Below are 21210 nucleotides of genomic sequence, written 5' to 3' on the forward strand. Positions count from 1 at the left end.
CATGATACAGCCAGGAATAAACAACCGTGATGCAGCTCAACCTGTGTTTTGTTCTGGAAGTTCCAAAATCTTTGCCCCTGCAGGGTTAGGATAGCCAGAGTAAAATTCACTTGCATGCATGCCACATTTTCCTTACTCATTCAGATGTCAGTGGACACCTAGCCTGTCTTTAACTTCACTTTGAACAGTGCTGCAATCCACATGGATTTGAAGGCATCCCTTAGGGTCCTCACTTGGGTTTCTTTGGGTATATTTGACAGGACTTTAATAGCTGGGCCATGTTGTACTTTCAATTTTAGTTTTATGAGGAATCTCTGTATTCTTTTATTTCTATTAAGTAGAAAGTTTGTGTGGACTCATCACGTGTTGACCATTATCTCCCTTATCCCTACCCCAGTTCCACTGAGGGCCCTCCTCAGTGGCATTTCTGGTGTTCACCGTAGGGTTGTGGGCTAGGAGCTGTGAGAGCTGCAGTCAGTCATTGTGTGTGTGTGTTGGGGGGGCCATACTCTGGCTATGCCCTCCTTCCCTAAGGCTCTTGTCATCTTTTGGCTTCTTCTTCCAGAAAATTCCTTGAGCCACGGTGGGTGTATTTTAAGTCTACTTTCCTGTTGTGCTCTCAGTAGCTTTGGTACGCTGTAAGTGTCTTCATGCCTGTCTCCATCACCCTTGCGCAGCTTGTCCGGCTCCCTGTGGAAGCAGTCCTCTTGCTCCTCTCACCAGACCCTCTGTGGTTTCACCTGGGCCCTAGCTGATACCTGAGGGGTGGTTCATCTTCTACCAGGAAGTCAGCTATCTTCCCTTGTCTTGTTGGTAGATTTACGTTGTCCTTCGTTTTCTCTGCCTTCTGAAAAAGAAAAACAGATTCTCAAACACAGTGAGGCCAGAGTAGGTCAAAGGGGATAAACATTGTTCACTCAGAGTGATTTTGATGTGTGTAGCCTCTCTTTGGGCCAAAACCTGGTGGGACCTTCTCAGTACAGTCCATACTCTTGGTTGCCAATTCCACCTATGGCTTCCTTTCCACTGAATGGGTCTTTTGGCCGATCAGTGAGCTACTGGTTCCCAGGCTCGGCTGTGCGCCACCAGTACACAGGCGTGTGTATCTTGTCACACTACTTGGTTTCATATAGAAAAGCATTTCTCTGGGCTGGAGAGATGGTTTAGTGGTTAAACGCTTGCCTGTGAAGTCTAAGGACCCCGGTTCGAGGCTCGATTCCCCAGGACCCACGTTAGCCAGATGCACAAGGGGGCACATGCGTCTGGAGTTTGTTTGCAGTGGCTGGAGGCCCTGGCATGCCCATTCTCTCTATCTCCCTCTTTCTCTCTCTGTCTGTCGCTCTCAAATAAATAAATAAAAATAATTTTTGAAAAAAAAAGAAAAGCTTTTTTCTAATAGTGTCTCAGTAACTAAACATGAGCTGGTTCCACAATATATGTGGAAGAAGGAAAGACCTGACCTATGGAAAATGAGGCGAAATTGACTTAGGTTAGCACATGCTTATGTGTGTGTGTGGCTTTTAAATAATCAGATGTTAAATATTATTTCCCATATATATTCTATCTTGAAGAATTCTTTCACATGAATCTGATATTTTGCAAGACGAGCTTTAGATAATGCATTTTCTCTCTCTTTTATATTTTTGCTGAGGTAAGGTCTCACTGTAGCTCAGGCTGACCTGGAATTCACTATGTAGACTCAGGGTGGCCTCAAACTCACAAGGATCCTCCTAACTCTGCCTCCCGAGTGCTGGGATGTAAGGGGTGTGCCCTGCCAGGTACTACATTCTGAATTCCCTGTACACACCTAAATTTCACTTTTAGATTTTGTGCTTATAAATGTAAACCATTGCTGCCTTCTACATAGATTAAAGTTTTGCAATAGCATTGCCTGGATCCCAAGCAGCCCGAGTAAACTATACACGTGGGCCCAGTGGCAAGTGCAACGTATGTAAGTCGACCTTCATTTCCACCTCTTGCAGGAGAACTAGGGTGCTGTTCATCACATCACACTCCACACAACCCTATGCGTGTTGTTTGTATTTTTCTTTGTTTAAAAAAAAAACAAACTACAAGATGGGATGGAGAGATGGCTTAGAGGTCAAGGCACTTGCTTGCAAAGTCAAAGAACACCGGTTCAATCCCCCAGGACCCATATAAACCAAATACACAAGGTGGCACATGCAGCTGAAATTCATTTGCAGTGGCTGGAGACCCTGATGCTTCCATTCTTTCCTTCCTATTTTCTTCTCTAGTAAATAAAGAGAAACACTGCAGAAATGTTTACATCACAACTCCTGTCATAAGACTCAGAAACATTTTAGAAAATCTAATTTAAACTAACAGAGAGTTTCCCCAAAGGATTGCACCATTCCTGGGAGGTACTGAAACAGCAGGTCAATGCATGGAGTGGACAGAGAAAGCTCCTGCTCCAACTCCTTTTTCCAAAAATCCATGCAATATATTGTCCTGAGATAGAGGATGTATCAGGTATTAAACTGATAAGAACATATACTACCCTTGATCTTAGCCAAAAGGCTGAGATGTTTGTATTTTTGAAATCTTTCTTCTAGACCTAATCATTGTTAATTGGAAAGAGACAAGCCAAAAGGCATTATTGTCATGCCATTATTATGACTTTGTACTAAATAGAAGAGGTTTCACTAAAATCATCTCCAGAGCCTTCTTTCTACTTTTCGCTAGTCGGAGAACCTCTCTGACAGTGTTTACTTATATTCTTTAATGCTGCTGCAGGGACACAGAAGGACTATAAAAATCTCACAGGGGAATACTCCGTGGATTTCTCTGTAATTTTGGGAATTCATGATACATATTTTCATGCTAGCTTTGGTGGTATTTGCTGTATGCCTGTCTTTGGGGCTTCGCCTATTCTCTCCCTCTTTAAGGAGAACATTTGTACATGACACACCTCCTTGCATGAGTGTGCACCACCATCTTCCTTGGTCTCTGTAGTGATGATCATGGAGCAGACACTGGGAAGAAGTGAATGGAAGAGGCAAAACCAAATGTCTCTCTGTACTCATCAAGTACACTTCTGCACTTCTGGGCAAGGGGGAGACAAATAGTGTGGAAGATTCTGGCTGTCTGTGTGAACTCTCCCTCTCACCTATATTTCTGCTTCATTGGGGTATAGTTATAAATTCTACCTTTTAACATGAACGGAAAAATATTTCCTAAATTCAACATATGACCACATTTAATATTGTACAGTATGGTTGTATTACTTTTGCTTTTTTTAAAAGACATGTAAATGAATGTTTGTTGCTTTCAGAGAAATCATCAGTGATAGATCAAAGTTAAACAAGTTGTACTTGGGCTGGAGAGATGGCTTAGTGGTTAAGGCACTTGCCTGCAAGCCTAAGGACCCATGTTTGAGTCTCCAGACCTCAAGTAAGCTAGATACACAAAGGTGAAGCAAGTGTAAGGCTGCACATGCCCATGAGGTGGCGCAAGCGTAAGGCTGCACATGCCCATGAGGTGGCGCAAGCATCTGAAGTTCTATTTCAGTGGCTGAGGCCCTAGTGAGCCAATTCTCTCTCTCTCTCTCTCTTCCCCCTTGTCTCACTATCGCTTTTCTTAGGCTTACTTCCATAAACATGGTGACTCTAAAACAGCCACATCCTCATAAAGTCCCATCCAATCACAGATAATGATCTCAGAGAAGATGCATCCTGGAATTTCACCTTATTTTCTATATCGTCTCAGATCTTTCTCAAGAATATGTGTAGCTGGGAGCCACAAATGCCTAATGGTTTGAATCCCAGGGTGAAGGTCACATGACTCTTACCTTCTCTTTATACTAGGGAATGATAAAATCTTATTTCCATAATCATGGAGGTAGGTAGCAGTGTCTTATATTGCTTATGTCATTTCTATGATTCTAGGGACAAACATTCTGTAGGTCACCCCAGCAAGTTCTGCTCCATGATAGGCAACAATCATAACATGCCCAAAGAAAACAGCTTTATTCCAACAAACTTATCAAGTAGGGAACATAGTTAAAATAATTTCTTAGCAACTACGTAACATGTACTAAGTATGACCTAGATAAGTACTAAATGTTTAAACAAAGAAAACCTCAATTGTTGAGGTAGAAAATGAATGGAAATTACTCAATTAATTTGCGTTTACATGTATATGAATGCATGGCCTGCGTAAATTGCAATGGCAAGTAAATATTATATACAATTTCCAATTTTATAGGAATAAACACCTTTAAATTAATGTCCCCAGAAAAAGGGCTGGATGGGTAGTTTAGCAGTTAAGGCACTTGCCTGCCAAGCCAAAGGACCAGTGTTCAACTCTCCAGGTCCCATGTAAGCCGATGCACAAAGGTGAGGCAAGTGCTAGGTCGCACATGCTCACTAGGTGGAGCAATGTCTGGGGTTGGTTATAGTGGCTGAGGCCCTGGTGTGCCAATTCTCTCTCTCTCTCTCTCTCTCTCTCTCTCTCTTTCTTAAAAAAAATCAACAAACAAACAAACCAATTCCTTTATGGAAGAATGTACCAATCACATTTATGTTCTGCAAGATTCACTGACAGCTCAGAACTTTATGATTTCAAAGAGTTTGAATGTTATAGTCCCAGAGCAAAGTTGTATTGGCTTTCTTCAGCTCTCTTCATAGTCACTAACTGCCCACATCCTTCCTGACAGCTTTAAAGTTATCACTAGCTTCTACCAGTCTAAAAGCTGAATATGCCATCTGGTACATATAACACAGCGGATGATTCCCTGCTTTGTTGTAACCTCTGTACCTGCTGTTTCTACCAGCATGTGTGGTACGTGTCCTGATTTATGACTTTCTTTTGTACTGTAACCATAAAACATTCATGGAACCATTTCCATGTGGGAACAGCTAGTTGGGACAATCTACATCAAGACTCCAGTATTTCATATTTGTCTCAGAATCAATCTTTTTCTTTCTTTTTTCTTAATTCCTGAGGTAAAAGCTGTGTTTGCATGAACACCTCTAAAACATCATTACATCAGTCTACTCCAGTATGATGCAGGAAGAACTTTGTACACAGTCTGCATAAATTCTCAGCTATACCTCACTGTGAAGTTTTTACAAATCCTCCTTCACTGCTTTCAGAGGTTCTGTATTTTCATTGTCTATACTTCTGTTGGAACTTTTGTCATATTATTTGCTCAGAACTCATGTTGACAGACTGAATAAATGTACACATAAGACAAAAGGCAAAACTATACAAATCAGTAGATCTTTGCATGAGAGCACATGAAAATTCAGGATTCCCTTTATTACCAGCTGCAAGATTTTGTGTGGCTTTGTAGAAGGCACACGGTGCTGCACAAAGCAGCCAGGCTGTCCGGGAAAGTGAAACTCTCAAGTTTACTGTGAATCTATTCACTGGAAGACCTTGTTTCTTGGTTTGGCATTGAATAAATGAGTTTTCAACATTTTGGAACTTTCAACAATTTTATGCACACATCCTTTTAAGTGACTGTATTAACAAACAACAGTAGTGTTAGAAATTTGCGTATTATTTTACAGACAATGGATGTTGTCACACAGAGAACAGTGGAAATTGTTTTCCTGCTGGTATTTATGATTGGAATTCTAGGAAATGGATTCATAGTTCTGGTGAACTGCATGGACTGGGTCAAGAGAAGGAAGATGTCTTCAGTGGATCAAATTCTCACTGCTCTGGCCACCTCCAGGATTGCCCTGCTCCTAAGAGTAGTCATAGCTCTCTTGCTATATTTTTATTAACCTAATCTGTTTATGAGAATAAAATATGTAAGAATGATTACTGTCTCCTGGACCGTGGTCAAGCATCTCAGCATCTGGCTTGCTACCTGCCTGAGCATCTTTTACTTTCTCAAAGTAGGCAATTTTTCCAGCTCTACTTTTCGTTTTCTGCAGTGGAGAGTCAAAGAGGTGGTTCTGGTCACTCTGCTGGTGTCTCTTCTAATCTTATATTTAAATATTGTGGCGACCAACATATACAGTTCTGGCACGGTTGACTCTGGACAACTTACCCAGGTTCTTTTGTTTACCAGTTCCGTGTTCACATTCATGCCCTCCGCGGTGTCCCTGGTCACTTTCCTCCTGCTCTTCGTCTCCCCGAGGAAACATCAGAGGAAGATGCAGCTCAGCGCCCACGTCTCGGCCCCGCAGACCGTGATGGCCTTCCTTCTGCTGTGTGCCGCCTCCCTTCTGCCACTTCTGGTCGAAATGTCAAGCTTTCGAATCCGGGGAGAAAACACGATCACTGTATATGACGAGGTCACTGGAACCGCGTTTCCCGAGGTGCGCTCGTGTGTTTTGATCCTGGCGGACAGTAAGCTGAGACAAACTCCGCTCAAGGTGCTGGGGTGGGTGAGGGGCAAGCTCGCGCGTGCGCCACAAGTTTGTCCCTAAAACTTTTGGGGTCATTTGCATATTCTGTAGGAAGTTCAAGCTTGATGAAATATGTGTATATTGTGAATTCATACTTTCCGTTTTGTTCTTTTGCACGTTACTGTGTGGTTTGCAAATGAGGGGCTGGCATAAACCCCCAGTTCAGCGCATTGCTGAGACCTTTTTCCATGTGGTATTTGAACAGCTTTTATACACAGGAATACAGTGTTACTAAACAATTATGTTCATAATAATTATATTCATTTATGATCATAAATAAGACATTTTTCTCACTCATGAAACTTTTTGAAATTTTAAAATAAGAAACATATATGTGTACACATGTTTTAAGATAAGAAACATATATTATATATGTGTACATAATGCACATGAGAAATACAACCTAAGGAGACTTTTATAGTTTTATTCAAATAAAAATAATTTCAATGTGAAAGTTGTATTAAGTATTTTTATTATAATTAAAGAATGAAATATTGAAAATCAGATTATAGTATTCCAAATACATGTAGTAAAAAGATTTTTGAATTACTCAAAATCAAAAGACAGTGTCATCCCAATTGTCCAGTACATATTATTTGCTTATATTTCAACAATTATTGAAATATATGTATCTTTTTAGGTATATATCAACTTTTAGAAGTACATATTTTTCAACATAGTTTTCCTGTACCTATTACAACCTATTTTAATTTTATAGCATGCTAAATAATTATCAGAATTGTCTTTTCAATGAATATCCTATTGTGAAATTATTATTTTATTGCTTTTTTGTATCACATTCTTTTATTTTACAAAGGTAATTAATCAGTTTTTCCTGGAAGGACAGACATTTAAAGAAATTATGGGTTATATTGTTATAAATATAGAATACTATGGTTGTGTGATAGAAATAAAAATTAATTAATAAAATATTTTAAAATGTTAGGAGATATAGGAGAATGAACATAATCATGTAAGTCTTGTGTTCACATTTTTAAAACATTTGTAAGATATTGGTAGAAATGAAGAATTATTTACTCATAATTTATTTTTATAGAGGAATCCTTTCTTAGTGCAGAGTTATCTTTCCAAGTAGATAATGTGCTTACATTCTAACAATAAGCAGGTTATGGTCTGTAGCTTTGTGATAAATATTTTTGTTACCTTATCTTAGAGAATCTTTTCTGTTCTTTTTCCTTCAGGTAGAACTCAACTCAACCCCCTGTTAAATTGTGTAGGGTGTGAGTTTTACACATACATGAATCCATGCATCAGGCATGGCACATACATAGAGAAGATTCACCAAACCCTAAACTCTAATGCTCCCCTTTGTGGATAATCCCCAGGCTCCTTCAATTCCTGCAAAACATCACGCATATTCAGCTACTACAATTTGCACTTTCCTGAAATAACACTAATAGAATCATGTAGGAGGTACACTGAATTATCTTTTGTCTTAACACAACGTCTTGAGATTCTTCCATGTTGTTGCTGAGCTGTACTTCCTGTGCGAATGCACCACAGTTTGCTTTGGAGTCAACCCAGAGAAAGATACACACATGAATTCCATGTTGGGACTTCTGCATGAAGTTGATATAAACAAAATCAGCATCAGGTATGCTTGGTTAAACTTTCCCTGTCATTTTACAAGTCACATTGCAAAGTAATGTTAACAGAAGTAGTTAAAATAATCCTATGATCTCCATACATTTTGGCTATTTTATATGACACCCTATATGCTACAGCACATATCATAATGAAATGGTATCATTAGCATAAGATTGAAATTGATAAAATTCTGATTAATTAATGAGAAGTAATTTTAAAAGGAAGAAGTAAAGGATTTTCATCACATCACATAAGACATATATATATATATATATATATATATATATGGGAACTGATTCAAGTTTTCCAAGTGCTGAGAAAAGTAGCCATATTCTTGAATAAGACTAAATAGATAAACATTATGAAAATATAAGAAGAGTAGTGTTTCCTATACACAGAATGCATTTAAAACAAGCTTCAAAGTAGGAACCCATATCCAACAGGCTCGGATACCTTATGAAAAGAGGACATCAGAAAACTGTGGCCACAGAGGAGGTCTTATGAGCCCACAGAGGAAGGTCCAGTGAGAAAGCAGCCTGCCTCCAAGCCTTTAAGAGAGGCCTCAGTAAAATCCCACCCTGTGAGACACCTGATCTTTGAGTTCTACCCTTCAGACCTGTGGGAAAACACATTTCGAGAGTTTAAGCCAACCCGTCTGTAGCATTTTCAGTACCAGTTCTAGCAAAAAAAAAAAAAAAAAAAAAAAAATCAAATCAACACAAAACAGGAACAAGAGTGAATAGAAGGATGAGCAGCTGATATACTCAGTATTCTGAGAAAAAGAGTCATTTGTGTCACAATAGGCTTTGTGTATATTTTTATCTTAAATATGCAAATAGTAAGATTACGCATCCAATGAACACTATTTCCAAAATTGATCGAATTATTTCTAGATAGATTATTCTGGAATAAAACAGTTTAATAAAGGAAACATATACATGATACATATTAGAAGCTTTGATTAGTGCAAACAGATTTTAAAGTATTTCATGGCCTTGACTTATGTTTATAGGACATCCTGATTGAATTCAGAAATGATAAGAAAGGAAACTAGTTTGTCTATGCTAACAAGATAATTACTTATAACTCCTTGAGTAAGATGCAAACCAGTAAGTACAGAGCTGTGGGAAAAGAATCATCAGGTTTCCAAATATCCAGGAGAGAGCAGACAAGGAGGGTAAGAGGAGAAGAGAGGAGAGCGGAGGGGAGAGGGGAAGAGAAGACAGGAGAGGAGAGGAGATGAGCCTGGCTGACCATGAAGAGCACATATGAATAAGTTCAAACTTGTTACACAGCCATACCTGAACTGAATCTTTCATTCTCAGAGATGTTTTTTTAAATTTCATTTATTTATTTACTTATTTTTGAGGTAAGGTCTCGCTCTAGCCCAGGCTGACCTGGAATTCACTATGTGGTCTCAGGCTGGCCTTGAACTCACGGCGATCCTCCTACCTCTGCCTCTCGAGTGCTGGGATTAAAGGCGTGTGCCATGACTTGTGGCTTCAAATTTTAGATAATCTAGATTACCTTTAGATCATCAAAAGAGAAGAAAGAGCAATCAATATATTTGTGCCTGTTCTGAGGTCAAATAGGCCCCTCTAGACGGTGGGCTACTGCTTTGATAAGTCAAGTGTCTTCTAGGTTAGGAGGCCATGAAGCCCCAGAGGTTGGATTCTATGATGTGTATAGTTTAGAATGGGGGAGTCTCTAACAGAGGAACGTGTCTAAGGGAAGCCATGTGGTCCACATGACCCTTACTTATGATGTAAACAATGAGTCGGTCTTATTGGCTTCCACATAAACGTATCTGCTTAAGGCTCATCATACAATGTCGTTATCTAGATGTATGCCTCCTTCCAAGAGGACAAAAATCCTCTCTTGCTATATTGATAACAAGCAAACTGTTATTACCCATTTATATTTTATAAATGTTACCCCAGTTTCAAAATGACAGACCAACTAAAAGGACCTACACAAAGATGATGTTGAGGCATCAAGTCAGTTCAATGAAAAGGAAATAAAAAGCCAAAACTTTTCACCATGGCCCTTTAGATAAACTCCTTCCTGGAGAGCTCTAGCTGCCATGCTCGGCTACCCTGTTCTGCTTGAAGAAGGTAGAGCAGTGGTCATCCAATTTGCTAACCAGCAGTTGGAGTTTCATGTTTTGAGGGCTGGCTGGTATGGAACATCGTGCTGATAAACTAGATGGACAGATGTAAAAGGCAACCTGGTAAATTGTTCTTGTTTGAAAACCCTATAGAAATTTATTAGTTTTCTTTAATTCTAATATGCATTTCCTTTTAATACCTGTGGTTGTTTGATTCAGGTGTCTCCCGTAAACTCAGGTGTTCTGAATGCTAGGTTCCCAGCTGATGGAGATTTGGGAACTAACGCCCCTGGAGGCAGTGTGCCGTTGGGGGCAGGCTTGTGGGTGTTACAGCAAGTTTTTCCTTTCCAGTGCTTGGCACATTCTCCTGTTGCTTTTGAGTACCCAATTTTGACCAGGAGGTGATGTCCACCCTCTGCTTGTGTCCTGTTCTTCAAAGTCTGCTTTATCCACCCCACCCTGGTTTAACAAACTGGCACCCTACCTGATATTATGAAGTATAAGACATGCAGAAAAAAGAGGGTCATTGAATTTGTAATGGGGTCTTGTGTTTTGGAAATGGCCATGGGAAGTGTGAAGCAGCTCTGCTAAGGATTGCCTGCCTGGAGGCTCAGTGGAACCGTGAGGATGAACTGTGTGTTGTAGTGGAGACCTAGTGGGGATGCCAGGACAATGAGATGGCTGCAAAGGAGAACTTCCTGTCCCAATGAAGTTTTTCAGGTCTGTGAGTAGCTTAGCTGGAGGTGTGGAATTGGAACTCCAGAGTCTTGTTGCTGGTTAGAATTACCAGACATGGAGATTTGTCAGTGACTGGAGTTGTTGGACTTGGAGCTACAGAGTTTGATGTTTGCCCTCTTTAAAATCTTGTGTTGGGTGAATATTTCTTTGCTATGCCCAATGCTATCTTTTGCAGTATGACTGCTTTTCTGTGCCATTATTTTTTATTTTATTTGTTTTTTTGGTATTACGGCTCAGTTAAAAGACCTTGAATTATGGGGATATTTGAACATCATTGGGATTTTTACAAACTATGAAGAATTTTAAAGTTAGATGAATGCATTGCATTTTACATCATGAATGGTTATCAGTTAATGGAGGCCAGGGGCGGAATGCGGTGGTTTGATTCAGGTGTCCCCCATAAACTTCAGAGGATGGAGATTTGGGAATTAACGCCTCCTGGTGGCGGTGTATTGTTGAGGACGGGCTTAAGGATGTTATAGCCAATTTCCCTTTGCCAGTGTTTGGCACATTCTCTTGTTTCTGTTGTTCCCCTGATGTGGGCCAAGGGGTGATGTCCACCCTCTCTCTGCTTATGCCATCATTTCCTTCTGTCATCATGGAGCTTCCCTTAGAGCCCGTAAGCCAAAATCAACCACTTTTTCCCCACAAGCTGCTCTTGGTTGGGTGATTTCTGCCAGCAATTTGGAATTTACTGCAACAATGCCCTTTATCATGTCCTGGGTCAACTTTTTCTTGGCTAGTCTTCTCTCTGTTGAAACGTGTGAGGAACATGCAGGGCAGTGTTCCAGAGTGCGGAGGTTGGAGCAGCGTGGCTCACGTCAAACCTTGTAAGTCATCTTCGTCACTTCTGTCCTATCCACCACCGTTCTCTCTCTGGACTTTTTCTCTGGAAGTCTGAGCTTCTGGAGAGCAATGCTTATGTTGCCTTCTTTTCCTTCAATTCACTCCTGTGTTCTGATTCTGGGGACACTGAGCGGGGACGGGTCTCTCTATTTGCAGTCGCTGTGGTGCAGGTCCACAGATATAAAATGCTCCATTCTGAAGATACACTGGAAACCGTCTTACATATTGTAAAAATTTCTACTGAAGCAATATTTTTTATTTTCCTGACTTTTATTTGTTTTGTGTTACCTTATAAATTGTATTACAGGGGAGTTTTGTGTAAGCACTATATAAGCACACATCACAAATTTCGCAAAACATGACAGAATGTTTATTGTATAAAAAGTATGTGAACACATTTTAACATAATTTTGTCTACTATGTGAGTTTAAAACATTAATGTATAATATAATATACAAGATATATATTTGCATATGTACATGTGAAATATAGGAATTATAATTTGCTATGTAAATATAAATACACCTAACCTATATAACCTGTGAGTAAATTTCAGAGAACCAATAACTTATGCACCTGGGAATGTGATACAATGAAACATTACTTAAGTATAGGACTCAATATTGGCAACTTCTGAGGATAAAGTGATTACTGTTTTCAAATTGCCCTATACTATTTGTTCCAGAATCAATTTTTCTTAAAATACATTTATATGAGCTAGAGACATGGCTCACTGTCTAAAGGCATTTGCTATCAAAACCTAGTACTGAGGAATTGAATGGCCCATGGTTCAGTTCCTCAGTACCCATGAAAAGCCAGATGCATAAAATGGAGTTTGTTACCAGTGGCCGGAGGACTTGGGGCACAAATTTCTTCTTATTCCCTCTCTTCTCTTCCTGCAAATAAATAGATAGAAATATTTGTTTATTTTTTTATTTATTTTGACAATGACAGACATAGAAAGAGGCAGAGAGAGAAGAGAGAGAGAAAGAATGAGTACACCAGGGCCTCTAGCCACTGCAAATGAACTCCAGACCCATGCGCCCCCTTGTGCATCTGGCTAACCTGGGTCCTGGGGAATTGAGCCTCCAACCGGGGTCCTTAGGCTTCATAGGCAACTGCTTAACCACTAAGCCTTTTCTCCAGCCCTAGATAGAAATATTTAAAAATAAATTGATCATTAGAATTATGAAATTTAAATTTATAAATGCACTGTATTTTATATGTCATCGCCACCTATATACTTTAAGTCACTTTAATATGAGAACATAGTAAGATATATTTCATGGTAGTCTTATCAAATACTTTAAAAATATTAGTGATTTGTAATTATATATGTTATCATGTACCCGTATGATGCCAGAGTTATTACCAACAGGCTGTCTAAGAAAGAGAAATTCACAATACTTTATGGATGAAGAAGCAAGATTCAAGGATGATAAATGTCTTACACAGTCATTAATAGTTTTGGGCTAGACTCCACCAAATTCACATGAACCATCCACAGGAGGCTGCTCTCAGCCTCGCCTGGCGTATGGTGAAAACCATGTGAAATAATATGTAGTGCTGGTGCTTATTTGGTCTTTTCTATGATGTTTGTGTTAAGTTCACGTGGATCTAGAAAGGTAACTGGTTCGTTTTGATGCTATTTAGATACATTACACATTTGCTTTGCATTTGAAGCTGACTTTTTCAGATACACATTTCTACCATTTCAATGTAATTACTCATTGCAATTATTTTATGTACTCTTATGTTTTGTTTTGGCTTACATAGATTCATGGCTTGTGCAATAGAGTGATATGTTATTGAAGTAACAAGTGTTACCTGCCTAAATGGGGCGGGGGAGGGGAAGCTTCTGATCCTTCAACCATAAATGTGTTAGCATTACTGTTTTTTCTCTGAGACAAATACTTTTACTTTAAAAAAGTTTCCCTTATAGAGAATCTCTTTTAATATAAAAAATATAACTTTGTAAACTAAGATATACTATTAAAGCATTAAAAGATCACTTTGTGGTTGTTTAATGTGCCATATATGATAGCCTAAAGAAATATGAAATTTGTGTTGAGTTACATATGGAAGAAAGTATATATTTTTCCTGTCATCTGACCAAATAAAATAATTATAGAATGGTAATTATGGTATTTGAAATACTTTCTAGTGGATGCATCCTATGTTCAATGCCATGTAAATATTCCCATTGCTATATATTGTAAAAAACTTTCACCTATCAAATGGAAACTGAACATCAGGCTGTATCTACAAAGTAATGGCAGATGCTGGAGGACAACTGATTTATCGTTTAAAGTGATGAACCCAGCAAAGAGTGGCAGGGTGTAAACACAGAATGAGAAAACTCCTGCCTCAGATAAGATGAGGAGTCAAGGAACAAGCCAGAGTGTATCTTCTGACCTCCACATGCTTGCCATAGCATGCAGACACGTGAATATACATACACCTCTACACACACACACACACACACACGCATGCACACACACACACACGCACACACACACTCACAAAATTATATATCAGACTTCTGCTTTTGGTCTTGTGTGACTTTTACTGGAGTGATATGAACAGATGTCTGTTTATCTCAGGTAGCCCACTGATGATAGTTTAAGATACTACATAATAAAAATTTTATGCCACCCTATGGGTGTCAGGGGAATTCTCTTGTCTCTGCCTCCCATCTTGCTGTCAGCCTCAGCCTAAGTATGCTTTGATTACAGAATCTAATGGCAATTTCCAGGTTTAGGAAAGGGTTTGTGGGCATGAACCTCAGTGGCTTGAGTGGTGAATGCTGTCCATTGAGCCATCACCCCAGCCCTCATCTGTCATAGCTTATTGAGCACTTTATTAAATTGTATCAGATAATGTAAAATAAGAACAAATGTAGATGTATACCATCCTGCACAGGTAGAACTAATTTCATAAGGTCATTATTGTGTACTAACCTTTGTGTCCAATGGGAGTCCCATAAAACTACCATGAACAGTTGAACAGTAAATGGAGTAATAGGTAGTCTTGTAAAAGTCCAAGTTTTAAAAATGTTTGATAAATATTTTTCACAACACATTAAGAAACCTTTATTTTCAAGGAAGGTAGACTTTTCAAAAATTTCTGATAGAGTCTTTTAACATTTTGCAAATTATGGGATAATAATTCAGTTAAAATCTTGCAGACTCATAGAAATGGTTCGTAAACCAAATGTAGTGTGAGGTGCAGCGAAAGGGCTGTGCATGGACGCTGTGCCTACGGCGCATGTGCAGTCAAGCTCGGAATCAGTCCCTCTTGGTAGTTCTCAGCTCCAGGGAGGGGCACTCCTGGGGGTTGTTAGAAAAAGAATGAGGAAGCTCTTGGAAAGTAAGTTCTGACAAATCTAGGCATTGGTTCCTCTATGCATTTTCCCGTAGATCTGAAGATTTTTCCACAAACGAATGCTCAATGAAAATGAGGTACACATGTAATTTCCACATTTGACTATAAATTTTGGAATTTCCAAGGTGTTTGAATGTTGCTTATTAAAATTTCCCTAGCTGACATCCAATTTTGATAAACTCAGACTTGTAAAATAATGCAAAACCGTGAGAGACTGTGTGTCTTCGTTGCATCCCAGCAAAGCAGGGCTTCACTCCCGCTCCCACATCTGCTGTGGAGTTCAGCTGATGGAAAATCAATATATTACACCAAAGGGATAATTTGGAGCTGTTTTGGGAATAAAACTATTGCCATTAAAAACAAACTGAGCCCACTGGGTAGCATCTACGGTGTCTTTCTGCCTGACTACAGAATATGAAGGAAAGCAGGAAAGCATGAACTTTAGTGTGCATCCAGAATCTCATATAAGTCTAAGTCAGGGCATCATAAGACACAACCAGTGGTTTTAGGGGTGGCATTTTGCCACCACTCTCAATATTTGATAAGTTTGTTACTAAGTATAGTTCCCATCAAATTAAAGGCAGTACTTGCTCTTTGGAACTCTCACCCATGTCTTCCTGATGTGAGAACACTATGCACTGACCCTGTGACTATCTCTGCCCTGACTCCTTTAAAAAACTGGCTAGCTTTGGGGAAAGGAATACACTAAGAAGAAGCTACCATGAATTTAGTGGGGAAATTAGAACTCTCTTTTTTAAATTTAATTTTTTTAAAATTTATTTTAGAGAGAGGGAGAGAGTAATGGGTGCACTATGGTTTCTTCCTGCTGCAAAAAAGCCTCAGATGCAATTACCAGGTTGTGCATTTAACCTCACAGGAGTACCAGGCAATTGAGTCAGGACATGCAGGCTTAGAGAACAAGCGCCTCAAACTAATGAGCCATGCCCTCAGTCTCGGTTTTCAAGTTTTACTTAATTTGTATGCACCAGGATGGCCTGCCCCTCTCTCTCTCTCTCTCTCTCTCTCTCTCTCTCTCTCTCTCTCTCTCTCTCTCTGTGTGTGTGTGTGTGTGTGTGTGTGCATGAATGTGCCAGGTTCTCTTGCAGCTTAAAATAAAGCCAAGACATGTGTTACTTTTGTATCTGTTTTTTTTTTTTAAATTATTTATTTATTTATTTGAGAGCGACAGACACAGAGAGAAAGACAGATAGAGGGAGAGAGAGAGAATGGGCGCGCCAGGGCTTCCAGCCACTGCAAATGAACTCCAGACGCGTGCGCCCCCTTGTGCATCTGGCTAACGTGGGACCTGGGGAACCGAGCCTCGAACTGGGGTCCTTAGGCTTCACAGGCAAGCGCTTAACCGCTAAGCCATCTCTCCAGCCCTTGTATCTGGTTTTACATAGCTGCTAGGGAATTGAACCTGGGCAACGTGCTTTACATGCAAGCAACTTTAACTACTGAGCCGTATCACAAAGACACCTTTAAAACATTGTTATTGCCTGAATAGTACATGATTTGATGGAAAAGTATGACATCAAACATTACATCGCTGAGATGTGATCTCACCTTCCAGTCTCATAGCTGGAGCTAAGTCGAAGAACCAATGTCAAGTGGGCAGGACTGAGATGCTTGGGAAAACCTTGTCAGCAGGATCCTGGCAGATGAACACACCAGTTACACCTGACAGAGAGTCTGCTTTTCTGTAGAGTGAAGCTCAAAGGCAGAGGTTCCCTGGGCCGTTGATCTTACAGGACAGTGACAAGCAATGGTGATGAAGCGTCCATCCTGTTGCCTAAAAAAGGGCTCTTTCAGTGTGCTTGGCAGGAAAACTGAAAAGAGGACAAATGGCCCTTTGGGTGTAGTGGAATATTATGCTTAACCATGGCATTTAGAATATTAAGGTTGAGAGAATTTAGAAGTATGAGAGTTTTAAATTAATGCAAATATAAGACATAACTTCATGAAAGCACGTGTAAATCACAAAAAGCATTTACTCTTCCTGGAAAACCCACTGAAACCACAAAAACTAAGCAGTCACTTCATTAAATATAAGAAATAAGTAGAGCAAAACTGCCAAATGTGTGGCTGTGGAGATGGACTGACACGTAAAAGCACTTTTTTAAAGGTGTGAGGATCTGAGCTCACTCTCCAGATCTAATGCAAAAAGCCAGATGCCTGTGGGCAGTTCTGAGGGAAGAGAAGATGGAATTGCTTGAGTTCATTTGTCAGAAAGCCTAACTGAAAACTGACAGTCTCTAGCTTCAGTGAGTGACTCTATCTCAAGGTAGCAATTTGAATGAGCAACAGAGGAGAAACAGTGAATTACTTTAACCTGGCTTCTGCCTGTGTGTGCATAAGGGATGTGCATCTGTACACATGTATGAATAGAATATTCATGCAGCATACCATATATACATAGACACCTGTTATTTGCATATTTTCCACACTGATCTCTCAAATTGTAATGACAAATCACTAAGGAGAGGTTATGTAAAGGAAAACCTGCAAATAATGTAACAGAATATGTCTTTATTTGCTTCCTCCATATGAAAATTTGGCTTTTACTCCCTGGATCCAAGAATGAGTAGTTGAAGTCCAGCTGTTTTGCAAAAATTCTGTTTTCCATAAAACTGCACTGAATTCATCTGCCAGCTTTATGTGGTACTTTTCTGCCTGACACTGGCCACAGGACTGCAAGGACACCAGAAGTTCAATGACCAAACATAGGTCAAGAGCACATTGAACTTCAAGTCAGTGCATGAAAGGAATCTCAATGTAGGCTTTGCTCCTCTTTTATTTCTTTGCCATTTGTTCAGACATGGCAAGTCTCCTACCAACCATTGTATCCATTGTAATAGTGGTAGAATTTGTTCTTGGAAATTTTGCCAATGTCTTCATTGCACTGGTGAACTGTGTTGACTGCATCAAGAAAAGGAAGATCTCCATAGTTGATAAAATTCTCACTGCTCTGGGTGTCTCCAGGACGGTTTGGCTTTGGGTAATATTGATGAATTGGTCTTCAACAGTGTTTTATCCAGATTCACATAAGAGGCAAGTCAAATTCATTACAGTTGCCTGGGCAGTAGCCAATCATTTTTCCATCTGGTTTGCAACTACGCTCAGCATATTTTATTTGCTCAAGATACCCAATTTCTCCAACCGGATTTTCCTTTATCTTCAGCAGAAAGTGAAGCATGTCATTGTTGCTGTCCTTTTGTCGATGTTAATCCTCTTGTTTTCTAACTTCACAATGGCTAATGTATGCATGATGATGCAGGTGAGTGTACATGGAGGAAATGTGACTGGGGTGATCCAACTGAGTGACACGGCAAGACTTACAGTGGTCATTTTCTCCACGCTCTCAAATGCAATACCTTTCATGGTATCCTTGATCTGTTTGCTGCTGTTAATCTACTCCCTTTGTAAGCATGTTAGAAAGATGAAGCTTCATGGAAAAGGATCCCAAGATCCCAGCACTGCAGTCCACATGAAGGCCGTGTACACGGTGGTTTCCTTTCTCTTGCTACTTCTCATGAACTTTCTGTCTCTAATCACATCTTTGTGGTATTCTAATAAACCACTTGCTGAGCCAGTGCATTTGCTTTGCCAAGCTATTGGGATGTTATATCCATCAAGCCATTCATATGTCCTGATATGGGGAAACAAGAAGCTCAAACAGGCCTTTCTATTAGCAAGGATGAAGGTAAAGTGCGTGTGAAACATGGAACCTCAAGTCCAATGACACCAGGGAAATGGTGTGATATCTGCTGGAGACCACACAAATGGACTGTGTGACACTTTTATGTGTCTTACTATTTTAAAATAGTAAATCTACACAAATAACTTCTAATGCTATTACTGGGAAGCACATTACCATGTCGCTTTATACCAACTATATTCAAATTATATTATATTCACAATTACATTCAAAATATAATTAGAAACTTTTCAGAATTGATCCGGCATGGGGGAGCACTCCTTTAGTTCCAGCATCTGGGAGGCAGGAGAACCACTGTGAGTTGGACGTCAGGCTGGTATGACAGAGTGAGTTCTCTGGTCAACCTGTAGTAGATTCCTTACCTCAAAAAGAAATCATTTTCAGAATTATGAAGCTAGGCATTTTCACATACACATTTTATATGCTCAATTAAATAAGTTTATGACCTATATTCAGATAGAACATATCAGCTAATTATCATAATAATTAGCTAGTGATCATAATAGCTAATTTCAAGAAATATGTTTCCCATTCCTTTTTGTACCACTTGTGTATATCAAAATGTGTTCAGATTTCAATGTTTCAATTGTTAACTTTTTTGAATGTCAAGTCCATTAAATTCATAATCACATACCTGTGTGATCATTGCGTGATTCCCATGTTACTGTAATTTTTCATACACTGGAACAAGAGTGACAGGGAGAGAAAACTCCAGATGCTTGCACCACCAGGTGGGCATGTGTGACCTTGTGCTTACCTTTGTGCATCTGGCTAACATGGGGTCTGGAGAGTCGAACATGGGTACTTAGGCTTCACAGGCAAGTACCTTAGCCTCTATGCCATCTCAATCCCTTCTCTCTCATAAAATAAAAAAAAAATACAATTCACAAAAATGAGAACTGGAAGGAAGACAACAAAAATGGCATATAACCAGGGTGTGGCTGTGTGGAGTGTGTGATGGAGCTGGACACTTTATGAATGTTGACAATAGAAAGGTTATAGTCCCAAGGACAATTTATCTTTGCCATCTTTTCCCCCCTTAATAGGCATGCAAGTCTTAGCTCTATATTTTACTGAACATCTTTTAAACTATCAGTAAAATCTTTGGGATATATTAATGTGCCACTAGCTTCCAACAACCCAAAAGTTAAAAAATATGTCATCAAAAGTCTGGGAAGAGGGTTCAGCAGTGAAGGGTGCCTGCTTGCAAAGCCTGAGTGCTCAGTTCCATTCCTCAGAACCCACACAAATAATCAGCAAAAAGAGGCTGATGCATCCAGAGTTTGATTACAGTGGCAAGAGGCGCTGGTATACTCATTCTCTCTTTTTCTATCTTTCCTTGCAAATGACAATGTTTAAAAGGAAATGTCATCAGAAAACATCTAAAATGTTTAGCTGTCTCCCTGATTTCTAACCTCTCTGCCTGCTGTTCTTATCAGCATATATGGCAAGTGTCTTGATTGATGACTTTCTTTTGTATTTTAACCAAGAAAAGCTCATGAACCCTCTCCATGTTGGTACTGTTATTTATTTTTATTTTTATGTTTAGTTTTTGTTTTTCAAGGTAGGGTCTCACTCTACCCAGAAAGACCTGGCATTCACTATATACTCTCAGGGTGGTCTTGAACTCACAGCGATCCTCCTACCTCTGCCTCCTGAGTGTTGGGATTAAAGGCGTGCGCCACCACACCTAGCTCGGTACTGTTATTTGGTGCAATCTAACACTATGATCATGGAGCCAGGTATTTCATATTTGTCTCAGAATAAACACTTACATAATCCTCAAGTAAAAGCTGTTCATTGCATTGGCATTTCAATATATATATATATATATATATATATATATATATATATATATATATAATATTGAATATATATAGAATATATTGAATATTGATATATATAAATATATCATTAGACTAGACAATTCCAGTACTACATAGGCAGAACTGCATAAAACCATTTCCATAAATTCTTAGGTGAATCTAACTTTGAAAGTTTAACAAATCCTTATTCATTGCTTAGAAGTTTCATATTTTTGTTGTCTATACCTGTGATAGAATTTTGTCATATTATTTGTTTAGAATTCATGATTCCAGACTGAAACATGTAGATAAGAGAAAATTCAAAATGATGCTAATTGGTATATCTTTGCATGCAAGCACACGAAAATTCAGCACCTTTGTCATTGTCAGCTACAAGACTTCAGGCTGCTTTGAAGAAGGCATCTCGTGTCCTCACGACGAAACTGAGCTTTCTGGGAGATTGAAAGATTCTCAATAAGAATACAGTGAACCTGCTCACAAGAAGACCCAATAGCTTCATGGTTTGGCGTTGAATAAATAAGTTAGTAATGGAATGATATTTTGGAGCATCCGACAGTTATATGAAGATGTGATTTTAAATTGAATACGTTAACAAGTTTT

The 21210-nt window shown here is 39.3% G+C and overlaps 1 protein-coding gene, 1 non-coding gene and 1 pseudogene across 2 annotated transcripts; 2 read left to right on the top strand and 1 right to left on the bottom strand.

The window, feature by feature from the left end:
• Window positions 1–2358: 2358 nt before the first annotated feature.
• Window positions 2359–2547, bottom strand: LOC123456495. Its single transcript, XR_006634570.1, has one exon. It is a non-coding gene; the product is annotated as a U2 spliceosomal RNA (small nuclear RNA).
• Window positions 2548–5537: 2990 nt separating this feature from the next.
• LOC101594140 lies at window positions 5538–7612 on the top strand (annotated as a pseudogene).
• Window positions 7613–17884: 10272 nt separating this feature from the next.
• On the top strand, window positions 17885–21067 carry LOC101593851 (taste receptor type 2 member 20-like). Its single transcript, XM_004668643.2, has 2 exons — window positions 17885–18774; window positions 20869–21067. The coding sequence occupies exons 1-2, from the start codon at window positions 17885–17887 to the stop codon at window positions 21065–21067; spliced, it is 1089 nt and encodes a 362-aa protein (XP_004668700.2).
• Window positions 21068–21210: the final 143 nt, after the last annotated feature.

Source organism: Jaculus jaculus, chromosome 23 (genome assembly GCF_020740685.1).
Source record: "Jaculus jaculus isolate mJacJac1 chromosome 23, mJacJac1.mat.Y.cur, whole genome shotgun sequence".
NCBI classification, from domain to species: Eukaryota; Metazoa; Chordata; class Mammalia; order Rodentia; family Dipodidae; genus Jaculus; species Jaculus jaculus.

Coding starts and splice junctions, on each gene's coding strand:
- LOC101593851 (XM_004668643.2), top strand. CDS start 17,885: ATGGCAAGTCTCCTACCAACCATTGTATCCATTGTAATAGTGGTAGAA. Junction 18,775..20,868: donor TTAGCAAGGATGAAGGTAAA/GTGCGTGTGAAA, acceptor TTATTTGTTTAG/AATTCATGATTCCAGACTGA.